General features: G+C 43.4%; 1 protein-coding gene across 2 annotated transcripts in view; it reads left to right on the forward strand.

The window, feature by feature from the left end:
- The window catches only part of ALS2 (alsin Rho guanine nucleotide exchange factor ALS2), a 1,262,853-nt gene that overhangs the window by 1,172,332 nt on the left and 66,897 nt on the right, over positions 1-23,624 (forward strand). For both annotated transcript variants that reach the window (XM_085648975.1, XM_085648976.1), the window contains exons 31-32: positions 6,066-6,127; positions 6,329-6,478. In XM_085648975.1, the coding sequence (XP_085505101.1) occupies positions 6,066-6,127; positions 6,329-6,478 (212 nt within the window). The remainder of the gene's footprint in view (positions 1-6,065; positions 6,128-6,328; positions 6,479-23,624) is intronic.

The raw sequence follows: 23,624 nt of genomic DNA on the forward strand, positions 1-23,624 counted from the left end.
GAGCACTTATAGCCTCCTTTCTCACTGATCGTAGATCCACCGTATCCATGGATGGCTTTCCTTACACTCTTCCATGTGGTGTTCCGCAGGGTAGCTCTTTAAGCCCCACACTATTCAATATATACGTCTCTGAACTAGCGCCCCTTATTCGGGAATTTGGTTTTAGCCTGACCACCTATGCCGATGACACCCAGATTGTGGTGGCAGCTCCTAAATCCCAACAATCTCCGGCCCCGCAGTTCAGAAGTTGCATGAGTGCAATCAATAAATGGATGACAGCACACTGCCTGAGGCTTAACTCCAGCAAAACGGAAGTCCTGATCTTCGGCAGTGTGCAGCCCCCCTGGAACGATCTGTGGTGGCCTGTCGAGTTGGGCCCCCGCCCAATCCGGTGGTTAAGGCAAAGAACCTGGGTGTGCTTATGGATGATAAACTTACTTTCCATCACCACACAAATGCGGTAGTGTCGGCATCGCATTTCCTTATTAAAAAATTTAGGAAAATTTTTCCTTACATCCCTGATCACACCAAGAGAACAGTAGTCTCTTGCCTCATTTCATCCAGGCTGGACTACTGCAATGGTTTATTCCTTAACGCCCAGAAGCAGCACCTGCGCAAACTACAGATGATTCAGAACTCAGCAGCTGGTCTCATACTGGACGTCCCTAAACACCACTCAGTCTCCAACGAAATCCGTAGTCTTCACTGGCTTCCTGTATCCCAGCGCATCGATTTCAAAGCCTTGTGCATTGTTTTTAAAGCCTTGCATGGCATTGGTCCGTCTTTTCTGCAGGATCATTTTTCTTGGTATTGTCCCACCAGACAGCTGCGTTCCACTGGAGCTCGATTACTTGCTGTCCCAAGGATCTTTAAGGCCCACTGGGGTGGACGCAGTTTCTATTACGGAGCGTCTAAACTGTGGAACGCTCTTCCCTTTTCTCTCAGGAATGCCAGCTCCCTGACGATTTTTAGGAAACAACTAAAGACTTGGTTCTTTCAGCATTAGGGGCTAGGTTGCAGCGGGTCACTGTTATGTCTAGCGCCAAGACACCCCCGGGTATACGTGCGCTTTATAAATTTTTGTAACATAACAATCCAAGATTAACTCAAGTATTTTCCTATTATGTGACTTCCTGTTTGAATCATATATAAGCTGGCATTTTGTAGCGATGGTAATGTTGCAACATATCTGTTCTCTTTTTTCATCTTGTTCTTACTACTCTTTTTGTCCTTGCATTTTGCTCCTTACCAGTGCTTTTCTTGTGCATGCCCTGCCGGATGTCCTCTCTTGGCTCGTTCCTCTTCCCTGATATCAGGGAGAGATTGGTGCCTTGCTATTTACTTATGTATTATTGTTCATCTTCATTCAAGAGCTACAGATTTGGAAATACGTTTTTTTTTTTGCCCTTTGTGACTTTTTCTCCTATCTGGGACCCTTTTAAGGAGACACTGGATACCTTTCACATCAATTATTCTTTGCAGGGTAGCACCGTATATACTGGGATGAGTCACCCTCTCATTAGGCGCTGAAGAAGAAAAGTACACAGGGCTGGGCTCGGAGAAATGGAATGCACCTGTTTTCAGTTCTGAGGTGCAGGCAACTATTCTGAGCCTGATTCATAAACTGCATTTGAAGTACGCAAAGTAATACTACAGTAGTACTACTTACTACAAAATGCAACTTACAATCCTACCAGTGTAAATCTTCACGTCCACCTCTACTATCTTTTCTCACACATGTAAGTTTGCTACTTAATAATAAGTGTGGGTGGAAAGGACCAGGGGAGTGGCTGTGAAATGGGGAATACCTATTACTAAATTGGAGAGTTTTACAAAGGAGCGAGGAGCGATTTAGGAAAGGCAAGGGAGGTTTTTAGGGCGGGACAGCAACCCACTCTCAGGAGTAACCCCATAGCAATGAACAAACTGCGTTAATAAAGTTACTACAACCCAAAAGCATCCAAAACAGTAGTAAATGTACTCCAGCTTAGACCTGGTGTAAGTCCAACTCCACACATGTTCAACCATTCGTGTGGAAAAACCCTCCCACAGAAAATAATGGAGCTGGGGACTTAAAACATAACCCTATAGGTAAAAATGTTAAAACTAATGAATTTACTATGACTGTTAAAAAATGTATATAAATATAATATGTTAAAATATTTTGATAACCTCTCGTTAAATTTGAAAATAACTGTGACTTCATTTTTTTTTTAAACAAAAAGTTTAATTATTTTAAATTACGTTGATGTGTACCTTTTTGTAATTTTATTGCAAAGATAAATATAAACATTTTACCTTGGGTGAGATTTTTTTTAATAGATATTGAAAAAAAGAATTTTAATTTGATATATTTAAATTAACTATTTTATTCCAAAGTAAGTTAATAGTGCTGTAGCGTTTCCTATTCTGTCCTACATTAAAAAAAAATATAAAATTGCGTTACATTAATACTTAACATTAAATAGTCGTACTATTTTTCTTTTTAAAGTTTAATAAACTTTTTACATTTCCCCTGTGCTTTCTCCGACCCGTGGCGAAAAACTTTGCATATTTGTGAAAAGTTACAAGTATTAACTTTTGTCTCAAATTTAGGTCCACCCACGGTTTCAGGGGGTGAAGACCTGTAAGTCTACTCTTAGTAGCAAATTTGCACTCGGAAATGTTGAATACCAGAAAAGTAGTAAATCTGTGTTTTTAGCTAGTAACCCTTCATAAAAAGTCCTGTTGCTACAGGAAGGAGAATTTCTGTCCTCTCTGGCTCAAAAGAATGCATAATTCCACTTCCCAATACACCCAAACCACAGACAGTCTTTGTGATTCTCAGTGGAAGGGTAGCACTATCAATTTAGAGCACTTACTTTTGGCGTAAAATATGCCACCTAGGTATTCACAAAGTGTCTAGCACCGGTGGCAGCCTTTCTTCGGATACAAGGCTACGAGGCCTTTCAATATCTAGATGATTGGTCATTGAAAGCTAGCTCAGCAAAGTAAGCCTGCACCTCCACAAATACTCGCATATACCAATTCCTTCATCCGTGTCTCCCGCTCAATGTGGAAATATCTTCAACCTGTACCTCTACAAGGATTCAGTACTAGGGAGCAATCATGGACACTCAGATCGGCAAGGCATATCCACTAGCAGAACACATCATAGAACTAAGGACATGACTGCAAACCTCTGCAGACCCCTTACAGTCTCGGTCATAATATAAAACTAATTTGCTTGGTCTCCTGTCATCATGTTTAGGGCTCATTTCGTTCTGCTGCTAGCGGAGGACACCAGTCTAACAGGAGCTGGAACTCCAGTGGCTATAAGCAAGAGGTTCATGGGATGATGGTGTGAGAATCACTGATCACTTCAAGGAGGATCTGCTATGTTGGAGAGTTCCATAAAACCTCTCCACTCCCTTTTCAATCTACAAGAAACTGATCGACATGACAATAGATGCCTAAATGGAAGGTTGGGGTCCAACCCACATCAGTATCTTGGTGCTGCAGGTCATTCAGTTACTACTAGGAGCATTTCTATCTGTGTTTAGCAAAACAAGCTTTTCTATTCAAAATGATAATACAACCTCCATGTATTGCACTGCCAAACAATGAGATATGAGGTCCCACACCCTGTCGGAGGAGGTGGAACTGCTATGGGACTGGGGGATAACGAACAGAGTATCTCTTTTGAATACAACATGAGTAGGCAAACACCCTCAGTCACTCCTTGTCAGATTGTCATGAGCGGTATGTCCACTGCTAACAAGTCTTTAATATGGGGCATGGTACCCTGTGTGTTAAACACCTGGTTCTCCCACTCACTTTAAAGTTGGGCAAACTTATGTTTCTGCTGGTGGTGCCTCCTCAGGCTCTGCATGTGGAAGCTTTCGAAGGTGCACAGGACTAGCACTTCAGACACTCTGATGGATACTTCTGACAGCAGATTTCTCACCTTTAGAATATTCAGCAAGCGCCAAACTGGATCTGAAAGCTTTCACAGCAGTCTACTTTTCCATCCAAAAAGGTTCTGAATTAGAGATGGCATATTGTTATGTTATGTTAATTATATTTGTAGAGCGCGCGGTTACCCAGAGGTGTCCTGGCGCTAGTAGCTCAACTCTACTGAGAACAGGGTGGCACGGAGGGAAATGTAGCTGGAGGGAATTATAAGTTAAAAAGCCAGGTTTTGAGTTGTTTCCTGAAAGTGAGGCGGTTCGTGGAGTTCCTCAAACTCCAAGGGAGGGCATTCCACACTTTGGCTGCACCTGTAATGAAACTTCTCCCCCATACCCCATGAGGCTTTCTTCATGGGTGGTACGCTAACAAACTTGGCTCCTAGTGAGCGGAGGGTTCTTTTGGGAGTGTACCATCGAAACTGGTGAGTCAAAAAATCAGGACCCTGACCATGTAGTGCCCTAAAGACAATACAAAGTGACTTAAATTGCACCCTTCACCTAATGGCCAGCCAATGTAGTCTTTTAATTTCTTTGGCTACCGATACGAATTTGGGGGTGCCTGTCACCAGCCTTGCTGCTGCATTTTGCAAGATCTGCAATCTGTTCAGATGTCCCTCTAGGATGTTTTAAGTAGAGCCCATTGCTGTAGTCCAGTCGGGATAAGATAATGGATGAGACGACAGTTCGTAAGCTGTCTTCTGGCAGGAAAGGTTTGACCTTTTTTTAGCAGTTTAAGGGAATGAAAGGTGGCTGAGGTTGTCGCGTTTATCTGGTCCTCAAATTTCAGTCTGTCATCCACCATAATACCTAGATTTTTTGCCATCTTCGTGGGTTTGGGGAAGATGCCCAGATCTGCTGGCCACCAGTCCGGGGTCCAGAAATGAGCCTTGTTTCCAAACGTGAGGACCTCTGTTTTGCCTGAGTTTCATTTTAGGCAGTTTTGTGATATCCAAGATTTGACTTCAACCCATACAGTCATGGAATTACTTGCCGATGCCTACTTCATGTCCTGGTAGTAGTGACACTACAATTTGTGTGTCGATTGGTACCTCTGAATATTGTTGGGCTTCATGTCCAAGGGTGTGGAAGGAGTGAAGAAAGAAACTGACATTGACCCACTGAGGAAGTGCTTGTATGCAGCTCCATTCTCATTTTTAGGCTAAAACAGTAAACATGGAGCTGCAAGGCGCTACCTACTTGCGCTTCCAGTAATGCTGTTTAAATCTTGTGGATCCAGTCTGACATCTGGGGATATTCTAAAACATGAGGAATCTGGCGTTAGACAGGGCATCCCCCCGGAAAGAGCATTAATCGAGGTAAGTAACTTGTTCTTTTGTCCCAGGGAAAAATGCACTTTGAAGATGGGGCATTTTAAGCTGCTGGGCACACCCTAGTGAGCTATTCCTGACTTGTTTCTTAGCAACTCACACTTTTTTTCATTTTGAGAAAAAGGATACTATTCCAAGGCCGACCATTAATTGGCAGAAAGTTCATAACGTGTTAGCCAATAATAGATAAAAGTTGGACAATTAATTACGCCTACAGAATAATAATGTGTTTTGTTGCATTTTACGTCCGATTGTTTATCTCCATGCAGGTCAAAGGAGTATTGTTTATACATCATAATACCTTTTGTTAAACTAAAAAAGGTGCAGTGTAGGTAATTAGCTGTAAGGAGCACACAGGTTCCATCTTGAGATGGGACTTCCTAGTGAATGAAGGTAGCATAGAAAACAATTTTTCTCCTACCCAGGAGATTGCATATATCAGCGTTAGAGAAAAGTGACATTCGTTTCATCCCCACAAATGAAATTCTGAGGCTAACTGAAATCTGATTTGTAGCCTTGACATGTGAAAATATAATTTCAACCAGCTTCTCCCTAGTGCTAGTGCATATTACATGACTGCCTCTGTCGTGATGGAGAGATAGTGAATATTTTATTTTTGCAAAAACTTGGCGCCGTGCTCCAGAGGTCATCTGAGAAAGGTTCAAGCTTAAAATAATACAAATTAGCCTGCCAATTGTGAGTGGTCTAATTGGTATCTATTTGCTGTTGTAACTAACTGTACATCATACTCCATTGCTCTATTTAAACAGCCTTGCTCTCTTTTTAGGTATTACCAAGCACAAAAGATGCCTGTTTTGCAGATGCTGTGGAATCACTCCAGCAAATCAGGTGATAAAGTATTTACCATGTAAAGCACTGTGATATTAAACTAAGTGTAATTGTGTTATTGGAAACCGTTTTATAAATAGATAGCTCCTTATTCACGTTGCAGTAGGATTTTAAAGAGAGAGTTGCAATTTTTCACCACTAACAATCTTTTGTCATGAAGTTTTAACTGATTGCAGTGATTTCTCTTCACTCTCTGAACAGCACAACCTTCACCCCCACAGACAAGTTAAAAGTGATCCAGCAAACATTTGAGGAGATAACGCAAGAGGCTGTGGCAGCTCACCAGCAAGACTTCCTGTGGTCGATGGATGACCTGTTTCCAGTTTTTCTTTATGTGGTGCTTCGGGCAAGGTGAGCCCCAAACTGTTATTTGAGACATTTTAATGTTTCAGTTTCCAGTCTGAAAGTTGTAAACATTAAGACACTGTAAAGCTTGTGGGTTTCTAACATTATCTGCTATTCATTGATGAAGCCAAATTCGACAAATTAAAAGGCAAATGTGTGGGCTTAATGTGGTACCTCACATACACACCAGAAATCCCCAAAGTACATATACGTAGCTTTCTGATGGATACTTATAACGGCAGATTCTTCACCTCTCAATTATTCACCAGTAGCCAGACTGGATCTTGAGGTTTTCATAGCAGAGCTCCCGCACACCACTAAGTGGCGCTGTGTGGCTCCACGATGACCTTGTGCTGCCCCGGAAGGGACTGTGTTGAGCCACATGTAGATGTCACCCCACTGCATGATGACAGTTCCGTTCTTTGCACGCCCTCCTACACAGATCTGGAGCTCTGCTCTTTTTTTCGTTGGTTGATGAACACTTTCAAATTCTCTTCTCCACTGTGCAAGGGAAAAATGTCCCCACCATAGTCTACAAGGTTTAGACTTGTCAATGCTATCTGAAGCACGTCAGTGACGGACCTGCACACCAGCACGACTCCAGTACTTGCAAAGAATGTACCCTCATGCACCTGAAGGCAATCTGGGACAGTGAAGCAAAGGTGTACGTTGCCGTACACCGAAAGAGGTCACGGACCTCGCACAAGTCCCATTCATGCTCCAAATCTAGGGACCAGACCTGTTCCCGATCTCGGGGTGGTTCCTATGACAGGTCTACTCATTCGGTAAATCAAAATCCAAATTGAAGAAGAATCATAAGATGTCGAAGCGGGACTCAACTCTATCTTGCTACTGTCTGTTCAGAGATCCAGAGAGTAGTCAGGCGGATATTAAAGTGGCACTCAATCTCGCTCCCAATCGAGGAGCTCAATCCACAACTGGTCCCGATATGCATCAAATTTCCCGGACCATCTGCGGAACTACTGCAGATCAAGGCCTTTACGGCCATGCTACATATTTTTGACACTCTTCTGGTTCCCTCTGGTATGCCTTCTGATCCATCTTGTATGCCTTCTGGCCCCCTCAGGTATGCCTTCTGGCCCCACATTGACACAAAGACCTCCAGTTACTGCTGTAGAGTTTCAGTTACTGCAGATTCCTCCAGTTACCACTGGCCTGTCCACTTCGGTGCTGTCGGCGCCCCTTGAACCCATCTCAAGTTTTGCAAATACTCGGGTGCAAACTTCGACTCCGGTTCCAAGACCTGCGCCTGTGTTTTCTTCATCAGTGTTACTGCTGAAATCATCGCTGGTGCCAGAGCTCAAGTCCTTGTTGGCTCCGGTGTCCAACCCCTAACCGAATCCGTCTTGACTCCAACTAAAATCGTGCTATGAATCCACTCAAGTGCATCCTGTTCCTGTACCTTCTGACTCAGACAAAATGCTTCCTTTTCCACAGAGCTTCCTCAGAGGCTTCATCAAGTTTTTGCTTTGGATTCTGACCAAAGTTTACCACCACGTTACAGTGATGATGAGGACGAATTACCTACACATAATGACCGTGTGCACATGGATTTCTCTGATATAGGGTTGATTCCGCTCCTTGGATCTCCAACTGTACTGTTGTCTGGATCCCTAATGTTTGGATAGGTGAACACGGATCAAGTGTATGCACCATGACATACTCCTGTCTCACAGATCATGGTCTTCTTGGACCGGGAGGGGTGCCCAAAGCCCTACCCTCATAGTTGTTGAAGGCTATCGTCTTCACTAGGAGTTAAGCAGCACGACTGTGGTGGTGGCTGCCTACCTTGTAGTGATCAGTAGGAGTGAACAGGACCTTGTGACACTGTTTCACTGGAGTGAGGCCTACAGGCTCATTCAGCTCTTTCTTCCGCTTGGTCTTGGGACCAATTTCACTAAATTAATCTCGGGTCCGAATACTTCTCCGGTCCACAGTGATCCGACGACCAACATTGGCAGGGTATGCTCAGACGTGAGTCCCTTGCTCACTTTGCCACTGGATTCAAGCAAGCCTGGCTGAAGACGGCTGAAATGCCAGAAACCGGTCCTAGGAAGCTTGTTTCCGGTCCAGGGAAGGCATGGCTTGGCAGTTCGGGCTGGACTGTTCCCATGAGGCACAGGGTCAGACTGATTTGCATATGGCTATGTCTGAACTGGGATGGCAGAGTGGGCTAAAGAACGGTGATGGATCAAACCCAGAATGGTTGACTGGGTGTGAGTGTTGGATTGGTTCTCATGCTCTGTCCATCACCACCCCCTTTTGTACCGCTTTGTTCGCCATAAGTTGGCAGGGTATGCTCAGACGTGAGTCCCTTGCTCACTTTTCCACTGGATTCACGCAAGCCTGGCTGAAGACTGCTGAAATGCCAGAAACCGGTCCTAGGAAGCTTGTTTCCGGTCCAGGGAAGGCATGGCTTGGCAGTTCGGGCTGGACTGTTCCCATGAGGCACAGGGTCCGACTGATTTGCATATGGCTATGTCTGAACTGGGGTGGCAGAGTGGGCTAAAGAACGGTGATGGATCAAACCCAGATCTGTTGACTGGGTGTGAGTGTTTGATTGGTTCTCATGCTCTGTCCATCACCACCCCCTTTTGTACCGCTTTGTTCGCCATAAGTTGGCAGGGTATGCTCAGACGTGAGTCCCTTACTCACTTTGCCACTGGATTCACGCAAGCCTGGCTGAAGACGGCTGAAATGCCAGAAACCGGTCCTAGGAAGCTTGTTTCCGGTCCAGGGAAGGCATGGCTTGGCAGTTCGGGCTGGACTGTTCCCATGAGGCACAGGGTCAGACTGATTTGCATATGGCTATGTCTGAACTGGGGTGGCAGAGTGGGCTAAAGAACGGTGATGGATCAAACCCAGATCTGTTGACTGGGTGTGAGTGTTTGATTGGTTCTCATGCTCTGTCCATCACCACCCCCTTTTGTACCGCATTGTTTGGTGTATACATGTATTATTGTGTTCTTCATGATTACATGTCATCATTGATGTAGAGTGTAAAATGTTTTGATATAATCTTCAAGAGTAATTAGTAGAGAGGGAGTCATTAAACGTGCTCTACTCAAAAAATATTTGTTTATTTATTCCTTTATACCAGTTTTCATTGTATAAAACTACGTCCTTTACCCAGGTTTATAAAGGGTTAATTGGGTATACCCCTCTTGCTTGCCAGTTGAGGAGAGTTGGGGGGCAGCAGCTCCTGAGAGGTAGCACAGGGCCTGCTGAGGGGAGCAATAACACAGGAAGAATACGGTTTAACAAAGGGGAGGGCAGGACTTGTGAGGTACTCTGACGCATGGGCACCTACTTTGAGGTGGGAGTACAGAGCAGGGCCTGCTGAGTGGGAGCAGAGAGGACAGGACCACCATCTCATGCCGCTGTAGCCATCCGTCGAGGCAGAGGGCTAAAAGTAGTATGTTGCAGCTAGCCCCATTCCTAGACGGGGATTAAACTGGAGAGCTGTAGCTCCCCGAGGCAGGTAGTTCTCCGCATGAGCATCCAGCAGTCTGTTGACACAGTCCTACTGGGAGCAACTGGGAGATTAGTGGTCCTACCAAGACACTCCTCACAACAAGCATTACAAGCATTGGAACTGCAATAGGTCTCGCATTTGCTTAATTTAGAGCTATTGGCGTTGTAAATGGCGTTGTAAATGAAAATGTCTTTTACCCCTTGTTGACCCCCGCAAAGCTCATCAGCACGTGCCCGTCATAAAAAGGAATATCTGACAATCGCATCTTAAACATTTTGCAACAATTCTATAGTTTCACCACGGCTTTAAAGTAAATTGTAAAATAAAGTTTATATTCTCATTAACACAGCCTTAAAACTGGGGCCCTGCAAATGGTGTGCAAGGTCTTATCTGAATCTGATTGTCTTTTAAACGTTGGGTATCGTATGGTACTATATTTAAATAAATCAATTTGTCACAGTAGCTGCTGTCATGAGCAGGCAAGTCCAACCCTGACTCATCATTTCCATTGCGGAATACATAATGTGCGTAGGTGGGTATGTAGCAGCTGCTTCTCAAGTGCTAGTTGAAGCATAAAATAATGATCCTCTAAAGTTGTATAGTGTTAACTTAAATATTTACATTTTAGCACATTAAAACAAAGTCAGTAAACTTCTGTTTGGATATTTGACAGCTGCACTGCACCACTGCTCCCTGGTTCTCTGTTGTGTTGCCTGCAACTTAGGCACTAACTGAGAATTTTGGAGTTGCATGTGTGCCTTTGCGCAATGTCCTACTAGCAGGCTCCACGCTCTGCACCTGTGCACCCAAACATGTATGTTTTAATAGGTTGTTAAGAGGTATTTTTTACTGTGAAGGAAGCCTTGGACACCCTCCCCCCCATAAATAAAAAAAAACACGCACGCACAAAAAGATATGGGACAGGTTGAGACAGGTAGGGTGGGAGCGAAAAGTTGTTACTCAGAGACCCTAAGAGGCAACATCGATCAAAATGTTTGCAGAGTGAGAAGGGGGTTCGAAAGCCTGTGAAGCCATGGCGAGTGTAGGAGTCGGGGCAGGGGAGGCCTGGTATGAAGGAATGAGAGAAACTCAAGTGATGGAGAGCGAAAGGGACAGCGTGAGAAAGAGTACGAGCGTGCTCGCGCATGCGTGCTTTTTTGTGAGAGGGAGGACGACAGGGGAGCAGAGGTGGTGAGGTCTGCATGAAGCTAAGAGGCATGGAACGTGAAAAATTACAGGAAAGAGGCTTAGGTTGACAGGGAGACGGGGACAGATAGAGAGAAAGTGGTTGAACAAAACAGAGGAGTCGGCCACGGTGATACAGGGAGACGTGGCGGGTCCCAGTGGCAGTCAGCGGAACACTGTTCGAAAGAGACAGGGGGTTAAGAACCCCGAGACGCACACGGCGACACAGAGAAACAGTCTGATGCTGATGGGGAGACATAGAGTTGAAGAGACATGCAGAGAGTCAGGGTACTTGTGAGAACTGCGGCAGAGAAAGAGACAGAACAACACAGAGGTATGGAGAGGACAGGGGGTCACGGTCGCACAACGTGGCACGCAGAGTCAGGCACGGGAGGAGAAACACGAGGGTCACTGAGAAACAGAGTCGGGGGTGGCCAGCGAGACGCTGCAAGGAAGGAACATATCAGGGGGATATCGAGAGAGGTAGATGAATAGAGGATGAAAAGACAAACAGAAACGGACACTGAGATAAAAGAGACTGGCACTGGAAGAAAGACGCCGTTTGGCACAGAGAGAGCGTAAAGAGACAGCATTGGGGAAAAGATGAATGAGCAGAGTGACATCAAGACGAACAATCTGTCGCCATTACGCACACATCAGCGTGTTTATTTTTGCATTGTGCTTTCACTTGAAGTGAAAGCGCGATGCAAAAATGAACACGCTTCTGCCTCGGCGGAAAAGCACCCAGAGTGTGCCAGGGTCCTCCCCTTGATCCCCTGCGCCTCTGAGCTCCATGCCTGCCCGGAGTAAACAGGATCCGTCCCTCCACGCCTCCAAAGATAAGAAATATCGTCACGACAGCCGGCAAGCAGACAATCCAGTCCGGATGGGCCGGACAAAAAGGAGACAGAGTGGTTACAAATAAGCCTCATTCCCAATCGGATGCTAGCGTTTTGCATAAAGGATGATGCCAGCAAATGGGATTGATGGGCGGGACTTCAAGTCCCCTTCTGAAATCTCCTTGATTACAAGAGGTCTCGCAGAGCGAGCAGTACGCATGCGCTGCAACACTAGGCCAGACCTAAAAGGGGCACCACATGCACCACTCACACAAGAAATCTACTGCAGAGCATGTGCAAATCCACTATCGACATAAGTGTGCTTGACATATAACATTTTCTCTTTCTGAAGGTGTGTGCATTCCCACACACCTTCAGAGAAAAAAGAAAAAACAGATTGCCACATGACTCCATTTTGGAAGGCGAGAACCACTAATCACTGCATGCGTGTGCGAGAATTCAAACGAAAAGCCAAGACTTCAAGGCCCAGAATGCATTAGGACAAGAACCAATTCTAACGGAACGAGAAATAGAAATCTCGTGCTAAGAGCAAAAAACTCAGCCTGTGACCATATGCTTTCGGGACTTGTTTAAAGTAAAGTTTACGCAGCTTTGAAACAGTAAACTGAACTGATACCTCTGTCACCACAAGTCACATCAATCGCTCAGGCTAGCACCCACGAGGTGACAGCTCCAGTCTGGTCCCTGGCTTACCTGGCAGACCCTATTGCTCTGGTCCTGAAATGGCACGCACGAGCGGTTGTGGAGGTTACCAGTAAAGATCCAAGGTGTGTTGCAGCCTCCTCAGTGCCCCTGAGTGAGATGATAAGAGATATGCTTTAAGCAGATACTCTGCTAAAGCATGTCAACTCACAGTATCTGCTTACTAATTCATCACACGCTGTTTGAAAGCGTGCAACGGCAGCTCGGCCTTCTGTCCCACCCCACAACGCCTGACCCGAGCCAATTGAGACGCTGCAGAGCAACGCAATGATTGGCTGGGTCAGGCGCTGCGAACGCTCTTTAGGAGACTTGGGGGCTGTGGCAGCAATCCCTATGCCCCTACACTGTGCTTTGGTAGGCAAGGGTTTAAGTGAGCATATCGGGCTGAACAGCGCAAGGCACCTGTCCAATCCGACATGCGCACTTCACCTTAAGGAGCCTGTCAATCCTCAAGCTCCTAGTCACGCCACCCCCATGTTCGCCCGCTACAGCTAGCTGTAATAAAGCTGAAGCTATTCTGTGCATGTGCGTTTAAAAAAAACAATGAATAAAACACATTTATATAACGGTTAAGTAAACTGGGGGCACGCGCACCAATAGAAACAGGGGGGTGATGCCCCAACGAGGAAACCGCCACTGTGTGCTAGGTGTATGTGTGCTTGCATGAAGTACAATACATGAAGTGTGAAGGGTTTTGTAGTGCGTACATAGTGAGTGTGTGTGCTGGCACTTTGTGTATTTTGAAATAACACACCCTGGTTAAAGCTAGTCAGTATTCAACAATGTGCACAGACTGAGTGTGTGTGCTGAATGCATGTCTACATGTGAGGGCACAATGCATAGTGATATGCTGAACAGAAAGTGTGCTATGAATATACACTGAGTGAGTGTGCTTGCAATGGTACATTGTAGAGAGGATCCTTGGTTCCATTTTAGAAAGCCAAGGCCTGCCTGGTGAAGACATAAGGAGGAAAGGAATCCCCCTGGGACAGATTTGTGTATTGCTGCATTCCTGTGAGCTGGGTGGGGACACACTGGAGGGAAAAGGAAGGGACTCCCTTTACATTTCAAAAGACTGCTCTTTGATTTAGTGATAGCGCACAAGGAAGGGGCCTAGACACATCTCAGGAAGGGAGATGGGGCTGATAAGAGAATCATAAAGAGTAGGTATGGGTGCTTGAACATCTAGGTGTGAACTCTGGTCACTCCCATGAATTGTGCTGTGCACAATCTGCTTCAGAGTTGTGCCTGTTGTGGCAGACCTCTTTCATGAAGGAAGATGAATAGAGTACCCACTTCAAAAGAAGCAGAACTGCAACATAAAACTAAAAAAGACACAGAACCATATTTGGTGTCTGGAAAAGGACTATAAGAAGGCGAGGTTGAGCACCCAAGAATTTGTCATCAGCCAAGTAGCCTGATGGGCTATGTGAGAAAAGGAAGCTCTGCAAGACTCTGCCTGTGACCAAAAATGCGGGCCAAGCCCTGCTAGTCTCCCTGCTGGTTGAGGGGACATCACCCATGGAAATCAAGACCAACTGCCTTAGAGCCTGGACCACCAGCATTTGCCTGCTTGCCAAGACCTGTTTGCCCTGTGAGGAAGAGGACAGCGTTTTCAGGGAGTGAGGTCGAATTGGGACCCCTACCGTGATGACTTCCTTTGTGAGGTGTGAGAATTCAGCTGTGCATCGATCAGGCGGTAGTCTGTGTTCAGGACTGCTTTTGGCACCCCCTGTACGCCAGGAGAGGACTGCCAAAGACTGTGCCAAGTTTTGAGTGCTGTGTGGGTGAGGGTTCCGAGCTCATGCGGCCTCATTGCGGTAATCCTATATGCCAGAGGGGGCTACCAGTGAAGAAGTTGTGTGACCAGCATACCGGGACTCATGAACCTGAGGATACTTTTTTGCGTCCGGAAGGTACTGCAGCAACTCTATATGTAAGGGTGGCTTCTGGGACCAAGTCATCAAAGGCTCTGGGCCTTCGCCTACCGCGAGCAGCCTGGCTTCTCCCAGCAGGATTGGATCTTGTGAATGCCCACGTTGAGAGCATCCACTATAGCATCAACCGTTCTGTGCTGCAGGAGTGGGTAAGACTAGAACTAGAGCCTTTCGGTCCCTGGTGGATTCACTGCTAAAGGTGCTGGTGCATCATAGACACTTTTGACTGAAATCCTAAAGAGTCAAAAGGGATCTCTTGAGGACAGCCTAATAGTTTCCATCTCCTAAAGCAGGCACCAGTGATTGGCAAATAACCTTGAATACGTTACACGATGGAGGGTGGATTCGCTCAATAACTGCTAGAGCACCGACCTCCCGGGGGATTGTGTTATTGCATTTGAGTGTCACACCTTTTTGCATGTGTAGAGTTATGAATAAAATATTACTTTTTAGGTCTCGCTGAGCCAGCGTATGCGCTGCTCTGCGAGACATTTAGTGTGTGGGTTTTCAAAGTGCTGACACAGACTTTTGGTGGCCTCAAGCTTGCGTACACGCGAGCAGCCGCCATCTGTCTTTCCTCCGTCACACAACTCCCGCTTCTCCCCAACCACAGATCGCTTCGCTCGCCGCGCTTGATCGCGATCACTTTCACGTTTGCGGGCCGCGCGGCCGTGTCACTTTCATGGTCGTGCAGCCAATTCTTGTTTTTTTTTTTTTACCAGATCGATGCACGTCCTGTTGTCATCATAACGTCATTGTTTTCTTATGTGCGAGTGCAACTGCTTTCACACGCAATAAGCTCTGTGCATTTCAACCCTTACCACTGGCCTGGCCCCCCTTTCTACTCCCCAGAACACACCTAACGAAAGAACAAGAATGTGATGCCTCTGGGGCTCGTCTGCATCAAGCTCCTCCCTGGCCCGCCCTGCTTCAGTCTCTGGAACAAAGAAGTTAAGATAGTGAAGTGGTGGGCAGGGCCTCTTATCTAATGCTCCTTGGTCCTCGCTGCCAGTGCCCGCCCTGGAAGCTGCTTTTTTCACCCTCCCAGCCCATCTACCTGAGGGAAAGCAGACAATCTGCATGTTCACAGCAGCTGTGAAACAAACCGTTCTTGTAGGGAAAACACCACCCACAAAAAGTAACACCTGCCAATGCCACAGCTGAAGAGGTAATCCCGACGTTCAAGCAAAATCGCATTAGCAATGGTTGGGAGGATAATTGTCGTTTATAAATTTTAAAATACTACACACGCAGCGATTTTCATCATTATTGCTACATACACGAGTACAAATATTTTAAATGGTGCTCGATAACTTGTCATCAGCAAAAGCAAGTATTTGAAATCCTTCACAAGAACGAAAGCAGCTCATACTTCCATAGAACAGCAACCACATGAAATAGTGAAAAGTAAGGAGATCACTACTAAATTAATTAAAGTAAAATGCTACCAGTGAAAGAAGACTCCAAATATTATTTTAGCAAAGCTACTTGGCACCTTTACAGGATGACATACAAATGCAGAGTCACTCAGAGAAATGGATATATAAATCACTGCATAAGTGGCACACTCGCGAATTCCAAGCAGCACTATCCAGAGAAGAGACTGGAACTAATATTGATTTTGGGCAATTGAAAATCTGCCAAAGGGCTATGAATAAATATTTTTGGGGGACTTGTGAAATACACTGAAACGCATACTGCAGACTTTCAGAGAAAAAAAGGCCCCTTTTTTTATTTATGTATGATAGCGCTTGGAATCACTGGACATTTTTCAATCGCAAGAGACGGATCAGCTTGACACTAATAACACATTTGCAAAGGACACATCATCATTTAAGAACATTAAGTGCTCGGGAACAAATGTTTTTTTATTTCTAGGAGACAGAACGAGTTCTAAGCTGAGAGTTGACATATCATTACATTTAATACTAGAAAGATAATCCACCCAGTCACTCAAGGGAGGCAAATTAGCTTTTCAAACAAGCACAAGTCAGCTTCCAGCCAAGCACGAGAAGGATGCATTAAAGTGAATACGTTTCTTTTATGCTGCAAGAGTGCTTGAAGTTTAAACAGAAGGTGTATCGTGAGATTATGTCAATATTTATGAATAAAGAAAAAATAAAATCGTGTTGAAGATTAAAACTATTTAAAGTTTTGATGTGCCATTCTAGTTTATCAAGAATGTTTTTTTTCCATTAGATCCCATATTCTCTACAAAAAAATAATGTAACAATACTATTATTTCCCTGTTTCTTTAGCCTATTCCTCCGAAAGCATTTTCTGTAATGCAATGGCCTCCATTGCCTTCCTTTATGTAAGCTTCTGGCACTAGAAGCAGCAGTCACCTGGGACATAAAGCTGATGAACTCTGAGAAACAATTCAAAGTGACCAGGATTTGACAACTGGACAGTGTGCCTTTTTATGCCTGGAACAAGACAAATATTAATAATGTCTGTTTTTATTATGTGCAGAAGGCCAACGATCTTAGTCTAGCACCTATCCGCAAACAATAAAAACAAGTAGGCGTACTGCTACTTTAGACACAATCATGCAGATTCTTTGTCTTGTTTTTATGGCGTTCAGATTGTCTATCTACCCCTCTCTCTACCCACTTCTCTCTACACACCTCTCTCTACCTACCTCTCTCTACACACCTCTTTATCTCTCTCTACACACCTCTCTCACTCTCCCTACACACCTCTCTCTAACTCTAAGTGGCAGCCGGAGCCTGATAGCACTGCTTGTCCTTTTAAAAAAAACAAGAATTGGCATAGCCAATAGGTCTCACCTTTGGGGCCTTATACGTGTTTAACCATGCAACAGTTAATGTTGCACCAAGGATATTGTGCTGCATAACTAAATACTTATAAGGTCCCAAAAGTGAGACCTATTGGCTATGCCAATGCTTGTTATAAAAGCAAATATTTGGCTGGACATTTGCTGGCCTAACCGTCATTTTTTAAATCAACAGATTAACATACATATTCCCTTCTAAAAAGTTTGTAATGACATAGTAGAATCTTAATTTGGTCCTGATGTTCCTCAGGTGTACCCCCTTTGATCCAATGTTCAGCCGCTTGTTGTATCTTCTGACTCTCAATGCATCTTCCTCCTTGCTATCACTTAAGCTCATCACGTGAGGTCGGGCTTCAGGACATCAGGAGTAAAAAGCTTCAACCACTACGGTTTGGCCCAGTAGCCCCTGTGCACCCGTGGCCCTCCGAAAGGGGTTCTGACAACCATCAGAAAGGAAGTCAAAGAGTATTGCAGCATTGGGAAGAGAATTTTCACTTCATACAGCTTGGCGTTGAAATCCATTAGTTTGGTCTGCCTTTAGTGCTGTTATGTGCATGCCATGTGAACAAGGCCAGCGAGATGTTGCCTGCGGTTTTGACCTTTTTTGGCTCAAGCCTCTCAGGTCACTGAGGATGTTGCCAGGTATGTATTTAGGGCTTGCCTAGATAATACTGATTGCTTCGCACAGGTGGTAGACACTTTTGTGCAGGAGTGTGGAATGTATATCTCCTGACGCCCTAGACATGTATGATTTCCCTGGGGAGCAAGAAGATTTAATGCCTATTTTGTCCGATGGACAAGTATACATTAAATTACATAAAGAGGAACAGAGCACTGGCAGTGGACGTTCACAATAGATGGATGCAGTGCACCAAAAATATAAAGCACACTGTAAAGAATTTGAGGATTTTTTTAGGTATGCAGTGAGAATGAGGTAACGCAAGAAAGCACAAATAGCTTCTTTTAATGGGCTTACCACCCTTGTTGTATGTCTTCAACACATGCCTTACATAAAATAAAATAAAGTACGCAAACCTCACATTGAAGTTTAATTGGTAAACATACAAAAGGAGAGTAGTAAAGCAGTGTTGTGAAAAAAAGGGGAAGCATATAGACAATGTAGGATAAGACTGGAGACTAAGCACAATGTATGCAGACCAAAACCTGGCTTAGTTTTCAGCTGGCAGGGATAGGCTACAACAGTGGGTAACACTGCTACAGGCATTAAAATTGCTTGGCTTGGCCCAGCTGTCTTCCTAATTCTTAACCAAGCAGTTACTCCTCAGCAGCAGGAGGTCCCTGAGGACTCATTTAGGATCCTGAGTGGGAGACCTCTCTCCTCCCCTGCTCTCTGGCTGTGGTCCTGGTCTGCCAGTCCAGTCTATCCACATCCCTTTGGCAGTTATTGATTTGCTGTTCTTTGCAATTGCCTTCATGCTATATCTTCTTTGTCCTCATCCTCTGATGACACACAAGCCCTCATCCTTCTCTACTCTAATCTGAATCTGCAACACACTCCTATTTCCATCTTCTCAATGACTAGCTACTTATCCTCTGTCCTCAGTCTTGTCAGCACTCTCACTGCTCCTATGAAGGCAGCTTCTGTAATACTACTATTCCACCAGCCCCCAACACTTTACTCATTCAAGCAGTAGCCTCGACCAGGTGGTTGAGTGTTTGCTCATGCAAGGGTCTGCTGGGGGTTATTTTTCTTCTGCAGCAAGTGGATATCTACAGACTGTGCCACCTCAGGGTCTGCTTGTGTGTCTGTATCTACAGGGGGAGCATGCCTGAATGGTGTGCTTGCAGGGACATATCTGCACTGTGCATGTGTGCACTTTCAGGAGATTTGCCTGTGCCTACAGGTGTGAGGTTGGTCGGTCTTTCTCTACAGTTTTAATGTATTTGTCTATGGGTGTGTGGGTCTTTTAGATGGGCCCTGTTGCTGAACAGAGCTGTGAACTATTTATAGAAATCTTTCAAGCTTATCTTTCAAGCTTCAAATTCAGTTCCTCAGTGAAGATGGTTCTATTGCACTCACCACTTTAACAGTACCAGCATTAAAACCTAAAGTTGGAAAAGGAAAGATGGCTAAAGAGCACCAAGTAAGAAGGGGACGGGCGGCAAGATGTGAGAATCTGTGATGGCACAATAACTGAGAAGGGGGAAGAGCAAAATGAAATTCATTTTTTTTAAATCAGCAAAAACAAGGCAAGAGCAATGATAGAGGAGACAGTAGACCATGGAACCAGAACATGAAAAGAGGGCAAGACTTATTTATGATCTGCAGGCCAATGGTTCCAATTCTTCTGAGATATTTGAGGGAATTAATAACTACCTGCTGGGATCCATGTTCAGTCTGCTGTTCTGCGTCCAAGCGGCACAGTATTCTGGCAGTGGTATATCTTCGTTTATGCTTTACAAAATTCTATATGCAGGTGGTAACAGGTGATCCAGCGCTCATGAACTTATAATTTCCAAAGACCAGAGCCCAATGTTCCATTATCCAACAAGCTCCTTTGCACTGAGATTAGTGTGATTCTAAAAACGAAACCAGTTTATTAATCTTCATTATTATGTCTCCCTAATTTACCAAATATGGCGAAGTAATCTTTGTGTTTTGATCATATAGACAAATCAGTACTCGTGAAAATAATACTCTAATAAAGACAGACTCATTTGTAAATTTATAATGTTTATCTAATAATGAAATAATGCTCATAAAGTACAAAGATTCAGCACCAATCATAGACCATCACAAACAAACAATATCAGAAGACGACATGCGACGATCTCTCCCCATCAGTCAGCAAAATATCTGTCCAAAACCCCTCCCTCCGGGTACCTCAATTATACCCTAAAGCCCAAAACAACCAACCCACAGAAGTATCTAACTTAGGTCATGCTTCACATTTGATTGGTTTAGGAAGGGGTGTACTGTCACACCACTCTATACGCATACATAGGTTTTAAAGACTTCTTTGTTTTAATCATCTATAATGACATCAACTTTCTCCTCAGGCAATAAGGTTCAAATCTCTATCGCTTTGTTTCCTCTTCTCCGGCAGTCATCTTCCACATTGTACTATTTTTCCTGCTGAGCGCCTCTCTGCAGGGGAAGCTTCCCTCCACGTTCATACATTGTTCTTTTCCTTTGGATCTTGACAGGCACTCAGGATTCGAAGGACAAGTCAAGTCCATCTTTCCCTCTTGCTCACATTTCAATTTTCTAGGATTTAATTTTCTGCGCGGCAGACTTTTAACCCTTTATCTGTCATGCAGAATGAAACCCATGCTTGTCTCTACAATTAACAAAACACAAACATTTATTCTTATTTGAAATGCATTTTCTATGCACCAACCCTAATGCTGCATTTATCCCCGCGCAAACCCATGTCAATGTTTGCATTACAGCTGTTATTAATAACATGCACTAAATTAGCATTAGTCCTCCGTTTTTAATTAGTCAGAAGCCTTTGGCGGCCTACTTCAGTCATTTAGTTCGCGCTTGCGCAGAAGCATTTCCCCATGTTAAACTTTTCTTGTTTATTTTTCACTGCACACGGTTAATAAATATTACTGAGGGTTCAATCCGAGCAGGTTTTATTTTACACGAAAACCCTGCTCCATCAATCCCCCCTTTGCTGGCCTTTTAAGCCATCACTAAAATACCCACCAATACAGATTATCATTTCTTAAAAGGCAGATGTTCTCTCACGTTTAAACATTATCCTATCTAAATCCTTCATGACTTCATAATAATTCCCTTTAATATCTTCTAATTCTATTTCCGCTCTCCTTCTTTTTCTTGTTCTACGTTTATTATCTAAAGTATCTCTTTTGCATCTACAACATTTATAAATCAAGAAAATAATTATTATTGCTGTAAGCACTGCAACAATAGGTGTTAGTACTCTTCCTAGAACACTATTACCAGAGGTAGAAAAATAATTACCCACTGAGGAAAAACTCTTGCCAAGTTTCTCCCAAGCACCACCAACCTTCAAATCAGACAAATCTTGATGGAGATTTATAATATTCTTAATATACACCTCAAGACTTTTACTCTTGTCAGGGATATAAGTGCAACATTGGTGTATTTTCAGCATATTGCAGACTCCACCCTCTTTAGCCAAAATTAGATCAAAGGCAAGTCGATTTTGCAAAACCATAGACCTAATTGCAACCATTTCAGTATCAACCATTAAGAATCCTCCAGCAGTGTCTGTTGATAAACGATCAACAACTGTGGACAATTTTCTAATTCTATGTGAATTCAGAATAACTCCAACCAAAGGTATCAGTGCTTCAAAAATATCTCCAACTATTTCTGAAAAACTTGCTCTCTTATTGCGTATTAATCCATTCTTTACTTCATTGATTCTATGATTCTTATCAACATGGTATATCTTTGGAAATACTATATCAAGATAACATCCATACCAATGTGCAGGCAACCTACAATAAGCATTCTTACCACACACATAATAAATTCCTGGGAAAACAGGATCAGATCCTCCTTTTATTCCCCAACCTCCCGTGATTAGAAAGGTATGATCACATTCACTAGAACCAATGAAATAACTATTGAAATCTGTCTTTTGTCTAAGTAAGCAAAGCTTCCCTCTATGATACCAATCAAGAGACATTGCAGCGTAAATCTCACCTTTCTTATAATCTCCTTCTCCGAAAGCCCATGGAGGTACATGAGACTTTTGCTCAGCAACTTTTCTCTGAAATTCCTGTCTTCTATCTTGTACCATGTTAATAAATTCTATCTCTTCAAACCATAGGCTACATGTAAGATTGTGTCTATGTGCATATACTGTGTCCAGTGTCTGTGTAGTATGAAAAAAATCTCCCATGTATTCTGCATTTCTAGCAATATTTATTTTATTCATGTTCTTTCTAATAGGAACTTCTGAAAACACTAAATCCACATTCGAATAGAAATATTGCAATCTCCCTGTCTCGTAAAAGAGACTTGTTAGTACACCACAAGACACACCATACGTTAAAGGTAGATGATGGTAAGTCACCCCCTCTGATAAAGACGACGGTAATTGCATGCACACATAACAATATCTCGCATCCATTGTACCCACATATTCATACAATAATTTTGTCAATACGAAAAATCATTAATTGATTTATCATGATGATAGATACTGTCATCCTCCATCACTATATTAGCATTTGGAGTTTCTTTAAGATTTTTAGTATCTACTTTCTCACTCAACACACCAATGGTATTGTTATTATTCTGATGAATATGTACAATAAAGACAGGCGCAATAACAATTAGTATTAACCATAACACCATTAGTAGTAAAATACTAAATAAGCAAGCATTAATACATCTACGTTTAAAACTACGATTTTGATGTCCAGTCTCTGCTTTTTCTGCCATTTCTAATATAAAAATTAAAAAAAAATTAAAACTCAAAAATCTAATCTATAAAAATCTAATCTAAAATTTAATCTAGAATTTTGTGGAATCTATCCAAAATAGTGTATCTTCTCACTTTATGACTTTCTACTTTACCCCCTCTTTTTTTTATAGATCTGGTCTTCTTGTTCTTCAGATTTCTTTTCAATTTTCAATGAATTTTCAAATGTTCTACTTTCTTTGCACCTCAATTTTACACAGTTCTTTTTAAGGTGGTTTAAAACTGTCTCCTTCACTTTGACTTGTACCAACTTCTTGTTTGATCTGATCTGAATCTTCAACTTCTTCTAGTACTATATATGTCCATTCCGGAGCTGTGTACTTTTTTATTTGGAACCTTTATTCTTTTTGTCTTTCTAACTGTTTCTTCTTCTGATTCACTTTGTTCAACTTGATCTGATACTTCTGTTATTGTCTCTGGTAATTTTTGTTTCCAAGTGTATTTCAGTCTTTTCACTTCTTTTGGCCACACATCGCCTTTTCTTTCTCTTTTAGACTGTACTACTTTTTCTGCTTTGTTGTCAAGATCGCAAGTTCTTTTACTCAGTTCCTTTTCTTGTTGTCGTACTTGCTCTTGATTTCCATTCAACACTTCTCCATTATCACTTTCAACAGCAGTCTTTTGAGACCCAGTAGCTGGTGGCCACTTTATTCGACTTTTTCCCTGTTCAAGTACTTGTTCCACACTTTCAGAATCTGCAAATTCAGATTCTGTCTTTTCACGTT

This window comes from Triturus cristatus, chromosome 3_2, assembly GCF_964204655.1.
Source record: "Triturus cristatus chromosome 3_2, aTriCri1.1, whole genome shotgun sequence".
NCBI lineage: Eukaryota > Metazoa > Chordata > Amphibia > Caudata > Salamandridae > Triturus > Triturus cristatus.